The sequence below is a fragment of the Oncorhynchus kisutch genome, unplaced genomic scaffold, assembly GCF_002021735.2.
Source record: "Oncorhynchus kisutch isolate 150728-3 unplaced genomic scaffold, Okis_V2 scaffold4083, whole genome shotgun sequence".
NCBI classification, from domain to species: domain Eukaryota; kingdom Metazoa; phylum Chordata; class Actinopteri; order Salmoniformes; family Salmonidae; genus Oncorhynchus; species Oncorhynchus kisutch.
Genome location: NW_022266028.1, coordinates 6166 through 31757, shown reverse-complemented (window position 1 = coordinate 31757; position 25592 = coordinate 6166). Strand labels below are relative to the sequence as shown.

Below are 25592 nucleotides of genomic sequence, written 5' to 3'. Positions count from 1 at the left end.
CCTCCCCCCTACAACCTCCCCCCGACACCTTCCCTACAAAACCCTCCCCCGACACCCTCTCCCCTACACCTCTCCCCCGACACCCTCTCCCCTACAACCCTCCCCCCTACAGCCTCCCCCCTACAACCCTCTCCCCTACAGAGCCCTCCCCCCTACACAGCCTCCCCCTACCACCCTCGCCCCTACAAACCCTCGCCCCACAGCCTCGCCCCTACAGCCTCCCCTACACCTCGCCCCCTACACACCCTCGCCCCTACCCCCGCCCCCCTACAGCCTCGTCCCTACAGCCTCTCCCCTACAGCCTCTCCCCTACACCCTCCCCCTACACCCTCCCCCCTACAGCCTCTCCCCTACAGCCTCCCCCCTACACCCTCCCCCCTACACCCTCGCCCCTACACCCTCCCTCCCCTACACCCCTCGCCCCTACACCCTCTCCCCCTACACCTCCCCCCCACACCCCCTACACCCTCTCCCCTACACCCTCTCCCCTACAACCCTCTCCCCTACACCCTCTCCCCCTACACCCCCCCCCTACACCCCCCCCCAACACCCTCGCCCCTACACCCTCCACCCTCGCCCCCTACAGCCTCGCCCCCTACACCCTCGCCCCTACACCCTCCCCCCTACACCCTCGCCCCTACACCCTCGCCCCTACAGCCTCTCCCCTACACCCTCTCCCCTACACCCTCCCCCCTACACCCTCTCCCCCTACAGCCTCTCCCCCTACAGCCTCCCCCCTACAACCCTCCCCCCGACACCCTCGCCCCCGACACCCTCGCCCCGACACCCTCGCCCCGACAGGCCTCTCCCCCTACAGCCTCCCCCCTACACCCTCTCCCCTACACCCTCCCCCCCTACACCCTCCCCCCCTACACCCTCCCCCCCTACACCCTCCCCCCCCTACACCCTCCCCCCCTACACCCTCCCCCCCTACACCCTCCCCCCTTTGCCGCACAAAAATGGAGAGAAAATACAGAAAAGGATAAAAAGTGAGAGAGCGAGGAGACAGACCCAGTCAGCAGCCACAGGAAACAGGATAATCCCCCTGCCTCACACACAATCTGTACTTCCGGGACAGTAGAGTCAGCAACAATACGCTGCCTGCCAGTCTGCCCTCAGGCCCTGCAACACAAAAGGCACCCACCAAACCAGTGCCCCGTCTTGTTCTTCCATCCTCAAAAGTCCCCACAAGGATAGTAAAACAAGATCACACTCACAAGGACAAAGGCTATTTTAAGCTTAAGGGTTAGCCGTTAGGATTTTGATTTTGAATGGAAATCAATTATAGATCCCCACAAGGTCCCATGCTCTGTGTGTGTGTGTGTGTGTGTGTGTGTGTGTGTGTGTGTGTGTGTGTGTGTGTGTGTGTGTGTGTGTGTGTGTATTACAGTGGTAAAACAACACCCTCTGACCTGGGGAGAAATCATTAGTCGAAAAACATTTCACAACTGAAACCATTTAATCCAACTGGAAAACATTTTGCAACGAAAACAAGTTTCTATTGGACAAATTCAGGTTGGTCCCTCCCTCGTGTTCCATTTGCTTCTGTTTGGTTCCCTGCTACGTCAGAGTGGTGAGCTGGCTGTTTCGGTCTCTGTCGCTAGAAAGGCTCACTCACACACACACACACACACACACACACCCTGTGTGTCAGTCAGAATATCATTATACCATTTCTGTAACCATGGCCTCCTTTATTATGGACATAAAAATAAATCAATGAATTAGCTCAGGTAGGATAGTCCCATACTAAGCAGTCTAATGTCTTCAGCTCATAACAAGGCTCAGCTAGCGGGCCAACAAGGCTCAGCTAGCGGGCCAACAAGGCTCAGCTAGCGGGCCAACAAGGCTCAGCTAGCGGGCCAACAAGGCTCAGCTAGCGGGCCAACAAGGCTCAGCTAGCGGGCCAACAAGGCTCAGCTAGCGGGCCAACAAGGCTCAGCTAGCGGGCCAACAAGGCTCAGCTAGCGGGCCAAGGGACAACAAGGCTCAGCTAGCGGACCAAGAGACAACAAGGCTCAGCTAGCAGACCAAGAGACAACAAGGCTCAGCTAGCGGGCCAAGAGACAACAAGGCTCAGCTAGCAGACCAAGAGACAACAAGGCTCAGCTAGTGGGCCAAGAGACATGTGGACCAACTGGAAATGATCTAGGTTGAATGACAGAACGATCTAGATGTAGAGACAGGAGAAATGATCTAGGTTGAATGACAGAATGATCTAGATGTAGAGACAGGAGAAATGATCTAGGTTGATTGACAGAATGATCTAGATGTAGAGACAGGAGAAATGATCTAGGTTGAATGACAGAATGATCTAGATGTAGAGACAGGAGAAATGATCTAGGTTGAATGACAGAATGATCTAGATGTAGAGACAGGAGAAAATGATCTAGGTTGAATGACAGAATGATCTAGATGTAGAGACAGGAGAAATGATCTACTCAACAAAACCTGGTGGATATTCTAAGCAACACCAGGGCCCGGTTGGCTGGGTGGGTATATTTAGAAATGGGTAGAAGTCGCTCTTGCATCAGCAGCTTTTAAGCAACTGAAGGAGCAGTCAGAAAACCAGCCAGCCAGAACAGTCTGCCAGCCAACCAGCCAGCAGAATGTCATGAAATCAGTCAATACACTATCACAAATGAGGAAACTCCAAGCAGTTCCCAGCAGTCAAGACGACTGTAGTCAGAGATTTGGCAACAACCAGCATGGTAGACTGCCTGTAATGTTGCATAAGAAGTCTAGAATGAAAGAGGTTCTGAGAATCCACAGCAGATTACAACAAGTGAACATTCTAACTAATTGTCTAACTCATTTCAGGAGAATTCACACACACACACACACACACACACACACACACACACACACACACACACACACACACACACACACACAGTCATTTCTCCAGACCAGACCAAAGCCACAGGTTTGCAACAGTCAGAGAGGCCGTGTTATCTAGCCCAGTGTGTGACAGAGAGAAAAACCTGTTTCCACTCACTGAGCGCTGTGCTGTTCTCACTGCCAGACTAGTGGGTCTTTCATTCATGACAGGAAGAACAGCCATGCATGCTATGGTTCTCTATGTAAAGACTTTTCTGTATAGAATAGTTTACATTAGCTTCATTTGTGCAATGTGGTTTAGAAGAAAAAAAATACATGATATGTTTCTGTGTCAGATGGGTGGCTAACACCTCAGTGGAAGGAAGGGGGGGAGTGGGGAGAGGAAGGGAGGAGGGAGGATGAAGAGGGAGTGTAGAGGAAAATAAGAGGAAGGAGAGGAAGGCAACAGTTGTAGAGTACTATAGGGTTGTCTCAGAGAACCTGGTGACAGAGGATTAGTGGCTAGATTTCCTCAGAGAACCACACGAAGCTAGCTATACACACACTCACTGGCTTTATATATACACACACACATACACACAGCTTTAATCCCCAGGAGATGTGTGTTAGGCATGGATTTATACACACAGCTTTAATCCCCAGGAGATGTGTGTTAGGCACGTCTTTATACACACAGCTTTAATCCCCAGGAGATGTGTGTTAGGCACGTCTTTATACACACAGCTTTAATCCCCAGGAGATGTGTGTTAGGCATGTCTATAAACACACAGCTTTAATCCCCAGGAGATGTGTGTTAGGCATGTCTATATACACACAGCTTTAATCCCCAGGAGATGTGTGTTAGGCATGTCTATATACACACAGCTTTAATCCCCAGGAGATGTGTGTTAGGCATGTCTATATACACACAGCTTTAATCCCCAGGAGATGTGTGTTAGGCATGTCTATATACACACAGCTTTAATCCCCAGGAGATGTGTGTTAGGCATGTCTATATACACACAGCTTTAATCCCCAGGAGATGTGTGTCAGGCATGTCTTTATACACACAGCTTTAATCCCCAGGAGATGTGTGTCAGGCATGTCTTTATACACACAGCTTTAATCCCCAGGAGATGTGTGTTAGGCATGTCTTTATACACACAGCTTTAATCCCCAGGAGATGTGTGTCAGGCATGTCTTTATACACACAGCTTTAATCCCCAGGAGATGTGTGTCAGGCATGTCTATATACACACAGCTTTAATCCCCAGGAGATGTGTGTCAGGCATGTCTATATACACACAGCTTTAATCCCTAGGAGATGTGTGTCAGGCATGTCTATATACACACAGCTTTAATCCCCAGAAGATGTGTGTCAGGCATGTCTATATACACACAGCTTTAATCCCCAGGAGATGTGTGTCAGGCATGTCTATATACACACAGCTTTAATCCCCAGGAGATGTGTGTCAGGCATGTCTATATACACACAGCTTTAATCCCCAGGAGATGTGTGTTAGGCATGTCTATATACACACAGCTTTAATCCCCAGGAGATGTGTGTTAGGCATGTCTTTATACACACAGCTTTAATCCCCAGGAGATGTGTGTCAGGCATGTCTATATACACACAGCTTTAATCCCCAGGAGATGTGTGTCAGGCATGTCTATATACACACAGCTTTAATCCCCAGGAGATGTGTGTTAGGCATGTCTTTATACACACAGCTTTAATCCCCAGGAGATGTGTGTCAGACATGTCTTTATACACACAGCTTTAATCCCCAGGAGATGTGTGTCAGGCATGTCTTTATACACACAGCTTTAATCCCCAGGAGATGTGTGTTAGGCATGTCTATATACACACAGCTTTAATCCCCAGGAGATGTGTGTCAGGCATGTCTATATACACACAGCTTTAATCCCCAGGAGATGTGTTAGGCATGTCTATATACACACAGCTTTAATCCCCAGGAGATGTGTGTTAGGCATGTCTTTATACACACAGCTTTAATCCCCAGGAGATGTGTGTCAGGCATGTCTATATACACACAGCTTTAATCCCCAGGAGATGTGTGTCAGGCATGTCTATATACACACAGCTTTAATCCCCAGGAGATGTGTGTTAGGCATGTCTTTATACACACAGCTTTAATCCCCAGGAGATGTGTGTCAGGCATGTCTTTATACACACAGCTTTAATCCCCAGGAGATGTGTGTTAGGCATGTCTTTATACACACAGCTTTAATCCCCAGGAGATGTGTGTTAGGCATGTCTATATACACACAGCTTTAATCCCCAGGAGATGTGTGTTAGGCATGTCTATATACACACAGCTTTAATCCCCAGGAGATGTGTGTTAGGCATGTCTTTATACACACAGCTTTAATCCCCAGGAGATGTGTGTCAGGCATGTCTATATACACACAGCTTTAATCCCCAGGAGATGTGTGTCAGGCATGTCTATATACACACAGCTTTAATCCCCAGGAGATGTGTGTCAGGCATGTCTATATACACATAGCTTTAATCCCCAGGAGATGTGTGTCAGGCATGTCTATATACACACAGCTTTAATCCCCAGGAGATGTGTGTTAGGCATGTCTATATACACACAGCTTTAATCCCCAGGAGATGTGTGTTAGGCATGTCTATATACACACAGCTTTAATCCCCAGGAGATGTGTGTTAGGCATGTCTATATACACACAGCTTTAATCCCCAGGAGATGTGTGTCAGGCATGTCTTTATACACACAGCTTTAATCCCCAGGAGATGTGTGTTAGGCATGTCTATATACACACAGCTTTAATCCCCAGGAGATGTGTGTCAGGCATGTCTATATACACACAGCTTTAATCCCCAGGAGATGTGTGTTAGGCATGTCTATATACACACAGCTTTAATCCCCAGGAGATGTGTGTTAGGCATGTCTTTATACACACAGCTTTAATCCCCAGGAGATGTGTGTCAGGCATGTCTATATACACACAGCTTTAATCCCCAGGAGATGTGTGTCAGGCATGTCTATATACACACAGCTTTAATCCCCAGGAGATGTGTGTTAGGCATGTCTTTATACACACAGCTTTAATCCCCAGGAGATGTGTGTTAGGCATGTCTATATACACACAGCTTTAATCCCCAGGAGATGTGTGTTAGGCATGTCTATATACACACAGCTTTAATCCCCAGGAGATGTGTGTCAGGCATGTCTTTATACACACAGCTTTAATCCCCAGGAGATGTGTGTTAGGCATGTCTATATACACACAGCTTTAATCCCCAGGAGATGTGTGTTAGGCATGTCTATATACACACAGCTTTAATCCTCATGTAGAATGGTTTCTTTTAGAGCTGGTGCTCCGCTTACACACGACTCAAGTCATTTTTTAAAAGCCTTGTGAACCTTGGAGTGGAAGCGGCGAGCCAAGAGGAGAGCTGTGTGTGTGTGTGGTGTGTGTGTTGCTATAGCTGGGTAATTGGGTCAACGTGAGTATGTGTGTCATGGGAGGAGGACTGTGGTGGAGTGATCCGAGCTACAGCAGGAAGCATGTGTGGTGGTGGAATGACGTTCTCTCCCCTCTATCTTTCCCTTCCTCCCCCCCTGCCTCAGTCCCCCCCCACACATTTTCCCCTTTCTCCCCCTGTCTCAGCCCCCCACACATTTTCCCCTTCCTCCCCCTGTCTCAGCACCCCTCTCCCTGTCTCAGCCCCCCCCCCCATCTCAGCCCCCCTCCCCCTGTCTCAGCCCCCCTCCCCCTGTCTCAGCCCCCCTCCCCCTGTCTCAGCCCCCCTCCCCCTGTCTCAGCCCCCCTACCCATGTCTCAGCCCCCCTACCCATGTCTCAGCCCCCCTACCCATGTCTCAGCCCCCCTACCCATGTCTCAGCCCCCCTCCCTATGTCTCAGCCCCCCTACCCCTGTCTCAGCCCCCCTCCTCTCTCCTTATAACATTCCAGGAAATGTACACCTGCACATCAAGAGCAGCTACCATCTGCAAACCTACCAGTCTGCTGCTTCTTCATAATGACACACAGGCCTGGAGGGTGTTTAGGGGATATACGTCTCATTCACACCGACGTCTTTTCAGGGTTTTAGATGAAAACGACTTGTTTGGAAAATGACTAACTTACTTGGTTAAAAAAAAACACCCCTTAAACCACTTGTTGCTCACATGTAAAAGACCGTCATGTTATGGTCCTCATTTTATCTAACTTCCTAGAACAAAACTGGGTTCAATAAAATGCTTTATATTCCGATAAACAAACCCTCAGTATGTATGTCAAGGCCATTTTGCATTAAGAAATCTTCAGGGTTGGATTACATCTTGTAAAATAGGAGGTCAAGTTGCCTCACTGAGCAGATGTCATATCACTCAGCTAATGCTAGTCTACACAGCCATGCCCCTTGACCTGCTTCACTGAAGGGCACACTTAAGCTAAGCTAACTGCTAAGCTAGCTAACTCTGGTCCCTGCCATGCTCACTGTGCCAAGCCGAAAAAGGGATGCTATTGCTAATGCTAAGCTAACGGACGCAAATGCAATGCTTTTTCCGAACCCAATGCGTCTAGTCAGCCCAAGGGCACGCTAAGCTAAATGCTAAACTAACACTGGTTGTAACAGCTCAGCCACGTTCCCTGCTTAACCTCAAGGCATGATTATGCTACACTAGCAGCTTGAGAGCAGCTCTAGCCTTGGAGAAAGGCTCCCACGATAGGCAGGACAAAGGAATGATTGACTGACTGGCTGGGAGGGAAGGAAGGAGGGAGGGAAATGCACAGGATGCTTGATTCCTGCCTGCACGTGAATTCCAGACATTCTTGGTGGTGGGCCACTGGGTGTTTGACTGCTGCGGGTCCCACAGAAGCAGGCTGAGGAGGCTCTGAGAAACTCTGCACAAAACAGAGCACAAAACAGGCACTCACACAAACCCCTCAACATACAGAACCACTCAATCCTCTAGCAAAGTTCAGAATATTTCTAAGGGTGGGGGGATGGGACAAATTCAGAGAACTTCAATAGAGCCTAAAGGAAGTCTGAGAAACAGACAATGTAATCTCCATAAGAACCCAATCACCTAAACCCAATCAGAGACAAATGGTGGCCATATTAAGCCAATCAGGGTCTATCTCTGGTCATATTAAGCCAATCAGGGTCTATTTCTGGTCATATTAAGTCAATCAGGGCCCATCTCTGGTTATATTAAGCCAATCAGGGGCCCATCTCTGGTCATATTAAGCCAATAAGGGCCCATCTCTGGTCATATTAAGCCAATCAGGGCCCATCTCTGGTCATATTAAGCCAATCAGGGCCCATCTCTGGTCATATTAAGTCAATCAGGGCCCATCTCTGGTCATATTAAGCCAATAAGGGCCCATCTCTGGTCATATTAAGCCAATAAGGGCCCATCTCTGGTCATGTACAACACAGGAAATGGAGTAGGTCTTGCTGAAGATATATATATAAATATAAACTGGATGCTGATTGGCTAACAGCCGTGTTATATCAGACCGTATACCACAGGTATGACAAAACATACATTTTTACTGCCCTAATTGCATTAGTAACCAGGTTCTAACAGCAATAAGGCACCTCGGGGGTTTGTGGTATATGACCAATATACCACGGCCGACGGCTGTATCCAGGCATTACGTCGTGCCATACACCACACCCCCTCGGGCCATATTGCTCAAATATAGCATCTATATAGACACTATAGAATATCTATACATTGAGACGTGTGCAAGTTCTTGCCAGTGTCCCGACAGAGACCAAGGTTAGTTGCTGCAAATGGTTCTGGTTCTTTATTTAGACAGAGTGAGCTGTACAAATAGAATGCAGAGAGGCAGGGCCAGCCAGCTACCCCAACAGCAGAGAGGCAGGGCCAGCCAGCTACCCCAACAGCAGAGAGGCAGGGCCAGCCAGCTACCCCAACAGCAGAGAGGCAGGGCCAGCCAGCTACCCCAACAGCAGAGAGGCAGGGCCAGCCAGCTACCCCAACAGCAGAGAGGCAGGGCCAGCCAGCTACCCCAACAGCAGAGAGGCAGGGCCAGCCAGCTACCCCAACAGCAGAGAGGCAGGGCCAGCCAGCTACCCCAACAGCAGAGAGGCAGGGCCAGCCAGCTACCCCAACAGCAGAGAGGCAGGGCCAGCCAGCTACCCCAACAGCAGAGAGGCAGGGCCAGCCAGCTACCCCAACAGCAGAGAGGCAGGGCCAGCCAGCTACCCCAACAGCAGAGAGGCAGGGCCAGCCAGCTACCCCAACAGCAGAGAGGCAGGGCCAGCCAGCTACCCCAACAGCAGAGAGGCAGGGCCAGCCAGCTACCCCAACAGCAGAGAGGCAGGGCCAGCCAGCTACCCCAACAGCAGAGAGGCAGGGCCAGCCAGCTACCCCAACAGCAGAGAGGCAGGGCCAGCCAGCTACCCCAACAGCAGAGAGGCAGGGCCAGCCAGCTACCCCAACAGCAGAGAGGCAGGGCCAGCCAGCTACCCCAACAGCAGAAAGGCAGGGCCAGCCAGCTACCCCAACAGCAGAGAGGCAGGGCCAGCCAGCTACCCCAACAGCAGAGAGGCAGGGCCAGCCAGCTACCCCAACAGCAGAGAGGCAGGGCCAGCCAGCTACCCCAACAGCAGGGCAGGCAGGGGCACGGGAGTCAAGTGGTTGTCCCCCCCCCCCCCCGTCCACTCAGGCTGTGTGTGTGTCCAGGCTCTCTGGATGGTACGTGGAATGCGGCACCAAATGACACACACACACACACACACACTTGAGCTTCTGCAGTCCACGGAAATACGAAAAGAGTTGACATCAGCAGAGGGTCTTTTCAATAGGCCGTTCCCTTGCCTCCACCTCATCAAAACAAAACCTGCTTAGATAGGGAAAACACACAGCAGAACAGAGCTGCTATAGGGGCTAGGAGAGGCAGGGAGAGGCAGGAAGAGGAGGGAATGTGGAGGGGGTGTCTGGCTAGAGACTGAAGATCGTGAGAAAATCTCTCGAACTTCAAACAGGCACCTGTAGCGCACACACACACACACACAAATGGAAATGCCAGTTTCCTGCCGTGTCCCCAGCACGATTGCAATTCAAAGGAGAGAGTGTTCTCTAGCGATGCGTCATTGGAGAGTAGCGAGTCAACACTTGATCTGCGATATGAGCCACTAAAACCAGCTGCTTTTGGGCTGTGTGTGTGTGTGAAGCTGTGGCCTAGCTGTAAAAGACTCTGGCACGGGGCTGAGCAGTGTGTGAGAGAAAGTGTGAGGCCTAGCTAACTGTAAAAGTCCCGAGTGAATCCTGTGCTGTGCCAGAGAGAGAGGGCCGAGTCCCACACCAGACAGGCCCCGGTGATGACTAATCTAAGACACCTGTAGCTGCATGGTGACTACTCCACTCCTCAGCTCTCTCCTCACCTCTTTCTTCATTCTTCTGTGACTCCTGCTCTCCCCTCTGAGTCCTGTCTAAAGAGCAGTGTACAACTGGGGAAAGAGCCACCTCAACCTACATTCTCCCAGAGCCAGACATATCAGCCTCATCTCCACATCTCTGAGGTTTGTGCACCAGTCAGGCATTCATTCAATCTACAACACCACACAGCCTGGACAACAACCACACAGCCTGGACAACAACCACACAGCCTGGACAACAACCACACAGCCTGGACAACAACCACACAGCCTGGACAACAACCACACAGCCTGGACAACAACCACACAGCCTGGACAACAACCACACAGCCTGGACAGCCTGGACAACAACCACACAGCCTGGACAACAACTACACAGCCTGGACAACAACTACACAGCCTGGACAACAACCACACAGCCTGGACAACAACCACACAGCCTGGACAACAACCACACAGCCTGGACAACAACCACACAGCCTGGACAACAACCACACAGCCTGGACAACACCACACAGCCTGGACAACAACCACACAGCCTGGACAACAACCACACAGCCTGGACAACAACCACACAGCCTGGACAACAACTACACAGCCTGGACAACAACCACACAGCCTGGACAACACCCACACAGCCTGGACAACACCACACAGCCTGGACAACAACCACACAGCCTGGACAACAACCACACAGCCTGGACAACAACCACACAGCCTGGACAACACCACACAGCCTGGACAACAACCACACAGCCTGGACAACAACCACACAGCCTGGACAACAACCACACAGCCTGGACAACAACTACACAGCCTGGACAACAACCACACAGCCTGGACAACAACCACACAGCCTGGACAACAACCACACAGCCTGGACAACAACCACACAGCCTGGACAACAACTACACAGCCTGGACAACAACCACACAGCCTGGACAACAACCACACAGCCTGGACAACAACCACACAGCCTGGACAACAACCACACAGCCTGGACAACAACCACACAGCTGGACAACAACCACACAGCCTGGACAACAACCACACAGCCTGGACAACACCACACAGCCTGGACAACACCACACAGCCTGGACAGCCTGGACAACAACCACACAGCCTGGACAACACCACACAGCCTGGACAACACCACACAGCCTGGACAACACCACACAGCCTGGACAACACCACACAGCCTGGACAACACCACACAGCCTGGACAGCCTGGACAACAACCACACAGCCTGGACAGCCTGGACAACAACCACACAGCCTGGACAACACCACACAGCCTGGCAGCCTGGTCAACACCACACAGCCTGGACAGCCTGGTCAACACCACACAGCCTGGACAGCCTGGTCAACACCACACAGGCTGGACAGCCTGGTCAACACCACACAGCCTGGACAGCCTGGTCAACACCACACAGGCTGGACAGCCTGGTCAACACCACACAGGCTGGACAACACCACACAGCCTGGACAACACCACACAGCCTGGACAGCCTGGACAACACCACACAGCCTGGACAGCCTGGTCAACACCACACAGCCTGGTCAACAGTCTAAACTCTTGTCCTGGTCAACACCACACAGCCTGGACAACACCACACAGCCTGGTCAACACCACACAGCCTAGTCAACACCACACAGCCTGGACAGCCTGGACAGCCTGGACAACACCACACAGCCTGGACAGCCTGGTCAACACCACACAGCCTGGTCAACATCACACAGCCTGGTCAACACCACACAGCCTGGTCAACACCACACAGCCTGGTCAACACCACACAGCCTGGTCAACACCACACAGCCTGGACAACACCACACAGCCTGGACAACACCACACAGCCTGGACAACAACCACACAGCCTGGACAACAACCACACAGCCTGGACAACACCACACAGCCTGGACAACACCACACAGCCTGGACAGCCTGGACAACACCACACAGCCTGGACAGCCTGGACAACAACCACACAGCCTGGACAGCCTGGACAACAACCACACAGCCTGGACAACAACCACACAGCCTGGACAACACCACACAGCCTGGACAACACCACACAGCCTGGACAACACCACACAGCCTGGACAGCCTGGACAACAACACACAGCCTGGACAACAACCACACAGCCTGGACAACACCACACAGCCTGGACAACACCACACAGCCTGGACAGCCTGGTCAACACCACACAGCCTGGACAGCCTGGTCAACACCACACAGCCTGGACAGCCTGGTCAACACCACACAGCCTGGACAGCCTGGTCAACACCACACAGCCTGGACAGCCTGGTCAACACCACACAGGCTGGACAGCCTGGTCAACACCACACAGCCTGGTCAACACCACACAGCCTGGACAGCCTGGTCAACACCACACAGCCTGGACAGCCTGGTCAACACCACACAGCCTGGACAACACCACACAGCCTGGACAGCCTGGACAACACCACACAGCCTGGACAGCCTGGTCAACACCACACAGCCTGGTCAACAGTCTAAACTCTTGTCCTGGTCAACACCACACAGCCTGGACAACACCACACAGCCTAGTCAACACCACACAGCCTAGTCAACACCACACAGCCTGGACAACACCACACAGCCTGGACAGCCTGGACAACACCACACAGCCTGGACAGCCTGGTTAACACCACACAGCCTGGTCAACATCACACAGCCTGGTCAACACCACACAGCCTGGTCAACACCACACATCCTGGTCAACACCACACTGCCTGGTCAACACCACACAGCCTGGACAGCCTGGTCAACACCACACAGCCTGGTCAACATCACACAGCCTGGTCAACACCACACAGCCTGGTCAACACCACACAGCCTGGTCAACACCACACAGCCTGGTCAACACCACACAGCCTGGTCAACACCACACAGCCTGGTCAACACCACACAGCCTGGTCAACACCACACAGCCTGGACAGCCTGGTCAACACCACACAGCCTGGTCAACATCACACAGCCTGGTCAACACCACACAGCCTGGTCAACACCACACAGCCTGGTCAACACCACACAGCCTGGTCAACACCACACAGCCTGGTCAACACCACACAGCCTGGTCAACACCACACAGCCTGGACAGCCTGGACAACACCACACAGCCTGGTCAACACCACACAGCCTGGTCAACACCACACAGCCTGGTCAACACCACACAGCCTGGACAACACCACACAGCCTGGACAGCCTGGTCAACACCACACAGCCTGGTCAACACCACACAGCCTGGACAGCCTGGTCAACACCACACAGCCTGGACAGTCTGGTCAACACCACACAGCCTGGACAAAACCACACAGCCTGGTCAACACCACACAGCCTGGACAACACCACACAACACCACACAGCCTGGTCAACACCACACAGCCTGGTCAACACCACACAGCCTGGTCAACACCACACAGCCTGGACAGCCTGGTCAATACCACACAGCCTGGACAGCCTGGTCAATACCACACAGCCTGGACAGCCTGGTCAATACCACACAGCCTGGACAGCCTGGTCAATACCACACAGCCTGGTCAACACCACACAGCCTGGACAGCCTGGACAACACCACACAGCCTGGACAGCCTGGACAACACCACACAGCCTGGTCAACACCACACATCCTGGACAGCCTGGACAACACCACACAGCCTGGTCAACAGTCGAAACTCTTGTCCTGGTCAACACCACACAGCCTGGACAACACCACACAGCCTGGACAACACCACACAGCCTGGTCAACACCACACAGCCTGGACAGCCTGGTCAACACCACACAGCCTGGACAACACCACACAGCCTGGACAGCCTGGTCAACACCACACAGCCTGGACAGCCTGGTCAACACCACACAGCCTGGACAGCCTGGTCAACACCACACAGCCTGGACAGCCTGGTCAACACCACACAGCATGGTCAACACCACACAGCCTGGACAGCCTGGTCAACACCACGCAGGCTGGACAGCCTGGTCAACACCACACAGCCTGGTCAACACCACACAGCCTGGACAGCCTGGTCAACTCCACACAGCCTGTTCAACACCACACATACTGGTCAACACCACACAGCCTGGTCAACAGTCTAAACTCTTGTCCTCGGCACCGGGGCAGGATGTGGATGCGGCCTCCCACCCCTCAACGGAAATATTGGTTCCCAGGGCCCTTATCTCAGTGGAAGCATTTCCCCTGGGAAGGGAAACGGAGGCGCGACTTCAGGAACTACCATACCTCCTTGTTAACTTCCTGCGGTGCTGTGTGGTGTGATAGGCTGATAGCGTCACCCGAGGGATTAGCCCAGTTGGTTTCTGGGCAATAAAGCCAGAACGCTAGGCAGGTATCACATGGTTATTACAGACAGTAATGACTGTTAGTTTAACTAGCCTCTTACCTTGTGTGAGTAGTGAGGATCCATGATCCGGGCCAGTCCAAAGTCTCCTATCTTCAGCACCAGGTCCTCTGTGTTGACGAACAAGTTGGCAGGCTTCAGGTCTCTGTGCAGTACGTTGGCAGAGTGGATGTACTTGAGGCCTCTCAGCAGCTGGTACATGAAGAGTCTGGCGTGATCCTCAGAGAGTAGACCCCTCTCCAGGAGCTGACACAGGTCTGTCTCCATGTACTCCTGGACGATGTACACAGAGTTCACCTCTGTCAGAGAGACTATGTCCTCTGTTAGGTGACGACCGCTGGGCCCAAGGGTCTCAAATACCTGGCAGAGGGAAGGTGTTCATGTGTTAACATCAACTCATACGAGCAGATACACCTGCATGTTGTCTGTGTGGTCTTGACTATGTGCAGTGTCACTTCCATCCTGCCTGTTTAACACTAACTAGTGGGGGGTAGTCCAGCAATTGGAAGTGACTTGTATTGGTCGACTCAGGCCAAGTCGTATGACTGCAGAGTTTGATGTTGCAGTGTGACTTGAGCAAGGGGAGTCCCGCCCCCCACTGTCTGCAGTGTTAGGAGCTGACCCATTCCACTGTCTGCAGTGTTAGGAGCTGACCCATTCCACTGTCTGTAGTGTTAGGAGCTGACCCATTCCACTGTCTGCAGTGTTAGGAGCTGACCCATTCCACTGTCTGCAGTGTTAGGAGCTGACCCATTCCACTGTCTGCAGTGTTAGGAGCTGACCCATTCCACTGTCTGCAGTGTTAGGAGCTGACCCATTCCACTGTCTGCAGTGTTAGGAGCTGACCCATTCCACTGTCTGCAGTGTTAGGAGCTGACCCATTTCACTGTCTGCAGTGTTAGGAGCTGACCCATTCCACTGTCTGCAGTGTTAGGAGCTGACCCATTCCACTGTCTGCAGTGTTAGGAGCTGACCCATTCCCACTGTCTGCAGTGTTAGGAGCTGACCCATTCCACTGCTGTCCTGACAAAAGACATTTCCATATGAAAGGCCAATATAAATTATTGTACAGTTCGTTACTGCATTTCCTGCGTTACCTTGACGGTGTTGTCGTGGTCCAGCCTCCTGATGATCTTGATCTCTCTCAGGGCGTGTTTGACGCTCTGAGGATCCGTCAGAATGATCTTCTTCACCGCCACTCGTTTGTCGCAGTCCGTGTCGATGGCTGAGAACACCAGGCCGTTCCCTCCGTAGCCCAGAGGCTTCAGGTCCATGTAACGTGGGCCCAGGTCAAACCCGTGGATGTTCATCAGAGACTCAAACTTCTCCGCCATCTTGGATTTGGTGTTTTGACTAAGTTTGCAATTGGCTTTGGGGGTTGTTTAATACAAAATGGACAAACTGACTGGTAATAAGCTATAGGAGGTCTTGCCTGGTGTGTAACATTGTGAAAATAGAAAATGTGGATGGTATAACCCTCACAGAAGACTACTGTTTCCCCCTGTCTAACCCTCACAGAATCACACGGCTCTCGGACTCACAACCAGAGTAGAAAGTCATGTTTGTTTGACAAAAGGAGCAAGTTTTTCCAGGCCTAATATGAATTACTTTTTCAAAATCTGTTTTTTGTTGTTGTTGTTTATGTTGTTGTTGTTGTTGTTTATGTTGTTGTTGTTGTTTTTGCCGCTTCTCCGGTTATTAAACCGTTTTTAAACGTTTATAGTGTTTAACAGCCAGCAATAATGGAATGAACTCAAGAGGCCAATTCAAAAACTACAACAGGATCTTGTTGCATCCTCACAGTGCAGATACATTCAGTGATAGACTCATCCTGTGTAGCTGCATTGATTACAATTGCGCCAAAAAGAACTACAATTTTTAATTCTATTATTTTTTTTGTTGTTGTATATACTCAAATCTTCTTCCTGTTGAAACCACCGCTCATCCAAAAATGGTGTCTTGCCTTTTAGTCTTCACAGAGTAGTCTGGCCCTCAACAATCGGGTGGCTCAAGCTCACCACAGTCGCAATCAAAACTATCCTCCATTTTACATAGGGGTAACCTGAAACAGAAACAACACAATGCTTTAGGTCAGCAATCAGACAACAATTAGACAATAGTAACACTGCCATGGCTGGTTGACTGGACACACAGTTCCATTCAACCGTTTTAATAGCCTGACGTCAAACGGACTGAACGACTGTCACTGTCCAATTTAAGATGACCCAAAAGAGAAATACATGGGAGAGAAATGCTAGCGAATACATTTCAAAAGTTTCAAACTTTGGTTTTTTCATCCAATTGGTGACAGATTTTCCACACAAATATTCTAAAAAAATCTGCATAAAAACAATATGCAAATTTTCACACCGGAGTTTCCATCAAATTGACATGTGCATGATGACATAGTGATGACATAGTGATGACATAGTGATGACATAGTGATGACATAGTGATGACATAGTGATGACATAGTGATGACATAGTGATGACATAGTGATGACATAGTGCGCATCAAAATACATTTCGCAGTTAAATTCCCACAAAAAAAAAAAGTTAAGTTAAAGTTAAATGGTTTCTCATCACATTTTCAACTCTACTGATGGTTTTCACACAACAACAAAAAAGATGTATAGCAAGTGTGTCCATTCTGGTATTGGCACGCTCACAGATACAGTGTGGGTATAAGACTATAATTTTATTATTATTATTATTCGACAAAAGAGCGAGATTATTTTTATTTGTCAAACACCAGCCAAACATCGATCATCAGGTCAACAGAATAAGACCCTTGATATTTATTGGAAAATAGTTTTATATTTTAACTATTTGAGGAAAACATCTTAGTCAATAAACATCAAAAAAAAAATAGCTAGCTACCTGGCTTTGTAATCCAGCCAGGTTGCAATAAAGACCATATGGTCTGTGGAAAGTCGCTAGGCAGATGTTAGAATGGGCAAAACTAGTTTGGGAAAGGGGGATACCTAGTCAGTTGTACAACTGAAAGCCTTTAACTGAAATGTGTCAGAGAGGTGCTGGGGGCGGCCTTAATCCACATCTTTGGCGCCCGGGGAACACACTGGGTTAACCGTCTTGCTCAGGGGCAGAATTACAGATTTTTACCTTGTCAGCTCAGGCATTCGATCCAGCAACCTTACGGTTACTGGCCCAACACTAACTTAAGCAACTGAGCGTTGGTATGATCGTCGGTGCCAGGCATGCTGGCTCCAGTATCTCAGAAACAGGCCGGCCTCCTAGACTTTTCACGCACGACTGTGTCTAGGGTTTACCGAGAACGGACAAACAAAAACACATCCGGTCAGCGCCTGTCCTGTGTCCAGTCGGCGCCTGTCCTGTGTCCAGTCGGCGCCTGTCCTGTGTCCAGTCGGCGCCTGTCCTGTGTCCAGTCGGCGCCTGTCCTGTGTCCAGTCGGCGCCTGTCCTGTGTCCAGTCGGCGCCTGTCCTGTGTCCAGTCGGCGCCTGTCCTGTGTCCAGTCGGCGCCTGTCCTGTGTCCAGTCGGCGCCTGTCCTGTGTCCAGTCGGCGCCTGTCCTGTGTCCAGTCGGCGCATGTCCTGTGTCCAGTCGGCGCCTGTCCTGTGTCCAGTCGGCGCCTGTCCTGTGTCCAGTCGGCGCCTGTCCTGTGTTGGGTTGCTATACGTTCGCGTTATACACCCACCCAACCACGCTCCTTTAAATTTATGTCATAAGTAACCTATCTTATGTAACAATACCAAACGTAACACATCATACTAATTTGAGTGTCCCGGATTTACTTTTATTATGTTACGTCTAATCGATGAGACCTGTCTGGGGACTGCTAAATCGGGGGCAAAATCATGTAGTGTACAGTCGGGCCAAAAGTTTTGAGAATGACACAAATATACATTTTCACCAAGTCTGCTGCCTCTGTTTGTATGATGGCAATTTGCATATACTCCAGAATGTTATGAAGAGTGATCAGATGAATTGCTATTAATTTCAAAGTCCCTCTTTGCCATGCAAATGAACTGAACACTCCCAAGAATTGATTATGCAAGAATGGGCTGCCATCAGTCAGGATGTGACCCAGAAGTTAATTGACAGCATGCCAGGGCGGATTGCAGAGATCTTGAAAAAGAAGGGTCAACACTACAAATATTGACTCTTTGCATCAACTTCATGTAATTGTCAATAAAAGCCTTTGACACTTATGAAATGCTTGTAATTATACTTCAGTATTCCATAGTAACATCTGACACCAATATCTAAAGACACTGAAGCAGCAAACTTTGTGGAAATGAATATTTGTGTCATTCTCTAAACTTTTGGCCACAAATGTACACCTGGCTTAAATGTGGGTGGACTGGACCTCCGACCTCACATAAAATAACAGTTTTTATAAAAAAAATACCTCTTTCAGCACCCAAAGAATAGTGTTAGCCTGCAATTACAGAGAACAATGTATGTAATTGCAGGCTATTCTTTGGGTAATGAAATCAGTAGTTTTTCATAAAAACTTCATTTTAAATATGACTCTCCACACTCCAGTGTTGCCAATTTAGCGACTTTGTTGCTAGATTTAGCAAGTCAGATCCTTCCAGCGACTTTTATTGGCAAAAGTTTTTAGATACTTCTTAAAGGCTGCCCCAGTTACTTTTGGTTGATTTCATTCATTCATTTCATTTAACTAGGCAAGTCAGTTCAGAACAAATTCTTATTTACAAGGACCGTCTACCCAGGCCAAACCCGGACGAAGCTGGGCCAATTGTGCGCCGCTCTATGGTACTCCCAATCAAGGCCGGATGTGATGCAGCCTGGTTTCGAACCAGGTACTGTAGTGTCTTAGCGAGCTGCTCTCTACGTCACTCTTAGACCACTGCGTCACTCGGGATTTAGTGACTTCCGTGTTTGTGTACCCTGCCTGGCTAAACTCAGCTGCTCCACTGAGGTAGCGCCACTCTAGCCTCTTGGTCCTCACCCCTCTGCTGCAGCAAGTGAAGTTAATTTATTAAATCGGCTCCTTGTCAAATGACACCACAGCTGTCTATAAGGCATAAACAATAATAACAAGTTAAAAAAAAACAAAGTGTACTACTATTGTGTACTACTATTTTTTTTAAGTACTTGCTGTTTTTTTTAATGTGCATTTTAATGATTTAATGTCTCATTGCATGAGAGGACTGAGGGACAGCATAAACGTAAAAACAAATCCCTATTATGTCATCTAGGGACAAATGGACAAAAGCTACTTTTTTTCCTTTAAAAAAATACAATAAATAAATGTTAACACCTGCGCCGCTCAACTCCATAGTAAATCGTGGAGTTGAGTCGGCTGATAAACTAGCTACTGTAGCATCATTCGCTAACTAGCGACACACTTTCTATCCAAAACGGAACCAGAAAAACACTCCGAAATGTTTAAATGTAAATAACATGGCGATAGCAGCTTGCCACCAAAACATACTCGCCGTATTGCCGACTATAGGTTATTTTGTGTGAAGATAACCACGTTATTACGATGAACTTTCTCCAGATAGCCACTGCTAGCCAAGTTAACCATGTGATCCCCCCATTAAAGTCGTGAACCTCCGACTCCGGTGATAATTCGGGGAACAGACCCCCTAGTTGACTGTTCGCATTATCCTAACCTTACAGGGGGAAATGAAATATCGTTGATATTCAGCCAAAGGCTTCTTCTATATAACATTACCCATATAAACAACGTTTTATCCACATATTTGGTTGATAAAGAGAGGGAGGTTTTCAACGATCCCCGTGACATGAACAAAGGCGCCCTGTTGTTGGCCAGAGGGTCTTGAGTTGAGCTGGCTAACCTCACAAGGCCGTCGCTAGTTAGCTTTATTCGGCTCCGTGGTCGTCCCTCTGAGGCATACAACAGCGGATCCTGCTCCCTCCTAACACAAAGCCGACGTCGAAAAATGTCACATAATCTGCCGTTTAAAAACATAATACGACCTTCCCACATAACAATACACTTATCCAACCAAAAAAAAAAAATAGTATAGAATCACTTACTGTTCTCGTCCGTTTCATTTGATATAGCGATGATTTTTCAAAGCGATATAAGGTCGGGCTGCGCTAAGTCCGCACCGCGCTGCGAGTCTGTTACCATCGCCATTCAGACTGGCTGCCCGCGTCAGCGTCGGCGTCATTCAACAGACGTGGAGAACGGAGACGATGGGGAATCGGGCGGTAAATTCAAAATATTGGAATAAAACAAATATTTAGGGCGATTCAATCTTCTAATGTTTGTTTGATGTTATTTTACTGACTGTGTTTTTTGTTATGTTTTTTATTTATTTTTATAGTCTTAGTGTCCGAATACACTGTTATTTTACGCTGTGGGCCCTGAAGTTATTGACAGCCAGCCAGGCAGAATCTTATCCTAAATAGATAGCCCCAATACAAAGGAAAAACACTACCAGTCCGCCATCACTATTGAATGGAGGATCAAAGCAGCCTCATTAAAACAGTTAACATCAATTCATTATTAAACTGCTGATAGTTAGGATTATGTTCATTCAGAAGGTCATTGTTTTTAGACGTAGGTCTGTACATAAAATAATGCATAGGCCTAATTGACAACCTGTCATGTTCAGCCTATAGGCCTATATAAAGCCTATAGCCTAATTGACAATCATATTGAGCCTAGGGTAGCCTAGTGGTTAGAGCGTTGGACTAGTAACTGGAAGGTTGCAAGTTCAAATCCCCGAGCTGACAAGGTACAAATCTGTTGTTCTGCCCCTGAACGAGGCAGTTAACCCACTGTTCCTAGGCCGTCATTGTAAATAAGAATTTGTTCTTAACTGACTGGCCTAGTTAAATAAAATATATATAAAGCCTATATCTTATATTTATAGTAAACACAGAGACTATGCGGTTGAGTCTGACTGCTCAATGAAATCCTCATGTATTAATCTTAAAGTAAAACACAGATCGATAGGCGGTATAAGCTTATCTTCACATCAAATTCAATCAATCATTTAATCATGACCTATAGTTTTCTGTATTTCTCTCGCGTGTATTTTACCTGTTATTGACTGGGTACAGGTGTAGTCAGTGCCTGCTACGTTTGGACCATATGTCACACACAGTTGCTGAGACGGAGGATTATATTTATATTTTCTAAATAAATATTCAATATCAGCACTCAAGAGAGATACTAATATTTGTGTCAACTTCCAAGCAAGTCAGTCAGACAAGACAGACAAACTTGATTTGGAAAGTCTTTTGCTTGCGAAGGACTGCGGAGGTGCTGCCGTTGTTTTTCATCCTTCAGCAGCAATGCAGTGTTTTCTGAGCGTTGCCTAAATGCTATTTTCAGATTATGGTACACAGTACTGGGTTATTAGCCGCGTTAGAGGTAAAAGTCCCTCGGAAAGGTTACTGGTGCTGCGCGAGGATTTAGATAGTCCATCTGTCATGATGCGCAGGGCTTGTCGCCTTTTTCTGCTGGTTTTTTTTTGTCTTCTTTTTTCCCCGACTGTCGGTATGTGGAATCTCTCGCACTGCGATCTACCTACATCCTTCCGGAAATAATATTCAGAATAAAGGAATAAAAATCACACAGAAATAAAACAGAATAGCCAAAATATTCGGATCCGGAGATATTCGGATGCAGGTCTTCTGCAGGTCTGGGGTCCTTGTCTGCTATGCAGTAGCTCCACCAGTCAGTCTGTGAGCCAGTGTGATGTAACATCAGCATAGGCAGCACCAGAGCAGGGGAGAGCGGAGGGGAAGGAGGATATGTAGGATATGTTGATGAATGAACGAGCAACAGAATCGGCCAGTTTAATGAGAGGACCGGAAGAGGCCGGACCCCGGAAGCAGCAGGAGCAATGTGGTAGGTTGCTCCCATCAACTGCAGTGTCCATCAGCAGGGCCAGCAGACCATGTGAAGAGCCGTGTGGCTGAGAATGCTGCAGAACGTTACCTGACCCAGCCTGGGATGATGATGATGATGATGTAGACTAGTGGGATGGAGAGACTGGAGGGATGCTCAGTCTATTATGCGACAGACATGGTGAGGTGAGCATTTTGAGACCATGTCCAAGGAGCAGGCTACAGATCAGCTTCTCTATGACAGGTGTAAAGAAAAGTAGCTGAATGGAATTCTGACCAATGGTACAAATTGCCTACGTTCACACATAAATCAATAACTATGACATAAATCAATAACTATGACATAGATCAATAACTACAGTAATATATAGATCAATCACTACGGTAATATATAGATCAATCACTACGGTAATATATAGATCAATCACTACGGTAATATATAGATCAATCACTACGGTAATATATAGATCAATCACGACGGTAATATATAGATCAATCACTACGGTAATATATAGATCAATCACTACGGTAATATATAGATCAATCACTACGGTAATATATAGATCAATCACGACGGTAATATATAGATCAATCACTACGGTAATATATAGATCAATCACTACGGTAATATATAGATCAATCACTACGGTAATACATAGATCAATCACTACAGTAATATATAGATCAATCACTACAGTAAGACATAGATCAATACCTGTGGTATAGATCAATACCTGTGGTCTAAGGCACTGCATCTCAGTGCAAGAGGTATCACTACAGTCCCTGGTTCGATTCCAGGCTGTATCACATCCAGCTGTGATTGCGAGTCCCATAGGGCGACGCACAATTGGCCCAGCTTCGTCTGGGTTTTGGCGGGGTACACTTTACCCCCCCCCCCCCCCCATATCCCCCCCCCCCCCCCCCCCCCAAGGTTAGTCTACAGTATCATTTGTTGAGTCCCTTAGACTCCCCCTCAAAGAACATTCATATTGTATATTCATAATGTCATTCATATTGTCAACCTGCTGAGGGGAGCTGAAGTAGTAGGATATCCATCACACTAGCTTATGTAACTAGCTTATGTAACTAATGTAACTAATGTAACTAAGGAAACTAATGTAACTCATGTTGATCTGTTGAAACTGAAGCCGTAGCACCACACAGATGGTCAGTATGAAGTAGCACCATAGATAGTGGGAGCTGGATTTGACAAAACAAAGCTGTCGTGACTTTGATATCACATTTAAACTCTATCCTAAAGCACATAGGGACAACACACCTGTGTCTACACTGTTACCACAGAACCACTTTGTATGGATGTGCTGTGCTTTACGGGCTAAGACATCCCTGTCTGAGTCCCGGGATGCATTACAAATAGCACCCTAGGGCATAGGGGTCTATTTGGGACTTCATTCCTGTGTTAGTTCATCTGCACAGAACGTTCTCTGTCCTCAGAGTGTGAAGAGTGGTTTCTGACTGCCGTGTCTCCAAGGAGACGTGAAAATTCTGTTTACACCCGTCTGTCACCTTATATGCGGCTGTGATGATGACAGCGGGCATAATCACAAAGGAAGCTCATCACAAGCCTGCCTGCATGCCTGTCTTTCTGAGTGCCTGCTTGTCTGCCTGTCTGTCTTTCTGCCTGCCTCAGCCTCGACTCATGCTTCCAGCTCACCATATCTCACCACAGAGAGAGAAAGAGAGAGAAAAAGAAAGACATACAGAGATCTCTAGCGCTCGTTGTTCATCTACAATCGTCAAAAACTAAATTGCTATTCGGCTGAATCAGACAGTCACAGGATCTTGCCCAGCCAACAAACCTCTCATGTCTCTTAGACTCTCCTACACGGCCAGCCAACAAACCTCTCATGTCTCTTAGACTCTCCTACACAGCCAGCCAACAAACCTCTCATGTCTCTTAGACTCTCCTACACAGCCAGCCAACAAACCTCTCATGTCTCTTAGACTCTCCTACACAGCCAGCCAACAAACCTCTCATGTCTCTTAGACTCTCCTACACGGCCAGCCAACAAACCTCTCATGTCTCTTAGACTCTCCTATATGCCCATAGAACACTTCAACCAGATTCCCTCTGCACTTATACTGTTCTTCTGCCTTGTTCAACTTAGTCTGTAACGTGATATTACAGCCGTCTATCTCTCTTACCATGGTTGAAATCCTCCTGGACTGTCAGGAACGCCATGGTACAGAACAGCAGTTAATCCATACAGTAATGCACTAAAGAAAGAGACCAATATCCAACTGTCCAACACGGCTTGTCCCACAGTCCACAGGGCTTTACAGTAGCCCCTCAGCAGCCAGGCAAAGGGAAGTAGACAGTTGCCAGGCAGACAGTCCACTAGTAGCCTGTGGAGTGATATAGTACTATGTAGAAATAGATTGTCACAGTCTTGGTGATATGTTGTGTTGCTCCATGTGAGTCAGTCTGGGTTGGGAGGTGGAGCTCCATGAAGAGTACATGTAGGCTGAACATGGAGAGAGAGAGAGAGGGAGAGAGAGAGAGAGAGAGAGAGAGAGAGAGAGAGAGAGAGGGGGAGGAGAGAGAGAGGGGAGGGAGGAGCAGAGGGGGGATGGGGGAGGAAGGGGGAGAGAGAAAGGGAGTGAGGGGGAGGAGCGAATGAGAGAGGGAGGGGGAGAGACAGGGGGGGAGAAGGAGGAGAGAGAAAAAAGAGAGGGAGGGAGCGAGGGAGACTGAAGGGGGAGGAGAGAGAAAGTAGAGATGGAGGGAGAGAGGGACATTAAGAGAGAGGGAGGAGAGAGGGAGAGTGGGGGGAGGAGTCTAAGCTGAATATGGTTAGATCTGTCACTGTCACAATGCCTGTTAGGCCACTGCCTGTTAGATACACTCTCTCTCTCGCTCTCTCTCTCTGTCTCTCCCTCCATCTCTCTGTCTCTCACTGCATCTCTCTCTCTCTGTCTGTCTCTCCCTGCATCTCTCTCTCTCTCTCTCTCTCTCTCTTTCTCTCTCTCCCTCCATCTCTCTCTCTCTCTGAGGTTGCTGTATAATCATACCATACTCGTTTCCTTAATACTCTTCTTTTGCAAAGGGCAGTGCAGTGATGCTTTTATCATGTGGTATCTGTTGTGGTACATATATAGTACCAGTCACACGTTTGGACACACCTAAT

The 25592-nt window shown here is 48.8% G+C and overlaps 1 protein-coding gene across 5 annotated transcripts in view; it reads right to left on the bottom strand.

The window, feature by feature from the left end:
* LOC116373887 (mitogen-activated protein kinase 6) overlaps nt 1–24865 on the bottom strand; it is a 37364-nt gene extending 12499 nt beyond the window's left edge. Inside the window, exons 1-4 of one of the 5 annotated variants that reach the window (XM_031822178.1) lie at nt 20617–20758; nt 20415–20495; nt 15698–16662; nt 14643–14960 (exon numbers count right to left, since the gene is read on the bottom strand). In XM_031822178.1, coding sequence (XP_031678038.1) covers nt 14643–14960; nt 15698–15934 — 555 coding nt within the window. In that variant the 5' untranslated portion in view covers nt 15935–16662; nt 20415–20495; nt 20617–20758. Of the gene's footprint in view, nt 1–14642; nt 14961–15697; nt 16663–20414; nt 20496–20616; nt 20760–21631; nt 22067–24609 lie in introns of those variants that run through there. The other 4 variants (XM_031822179.1, XM_031822180.1, XM_031822181.1 and 1 more) reach the window with 4 other exon arrangements.
* Between the last annotated feature and the right edge of the window lie 727 nt (nt 24866–25592).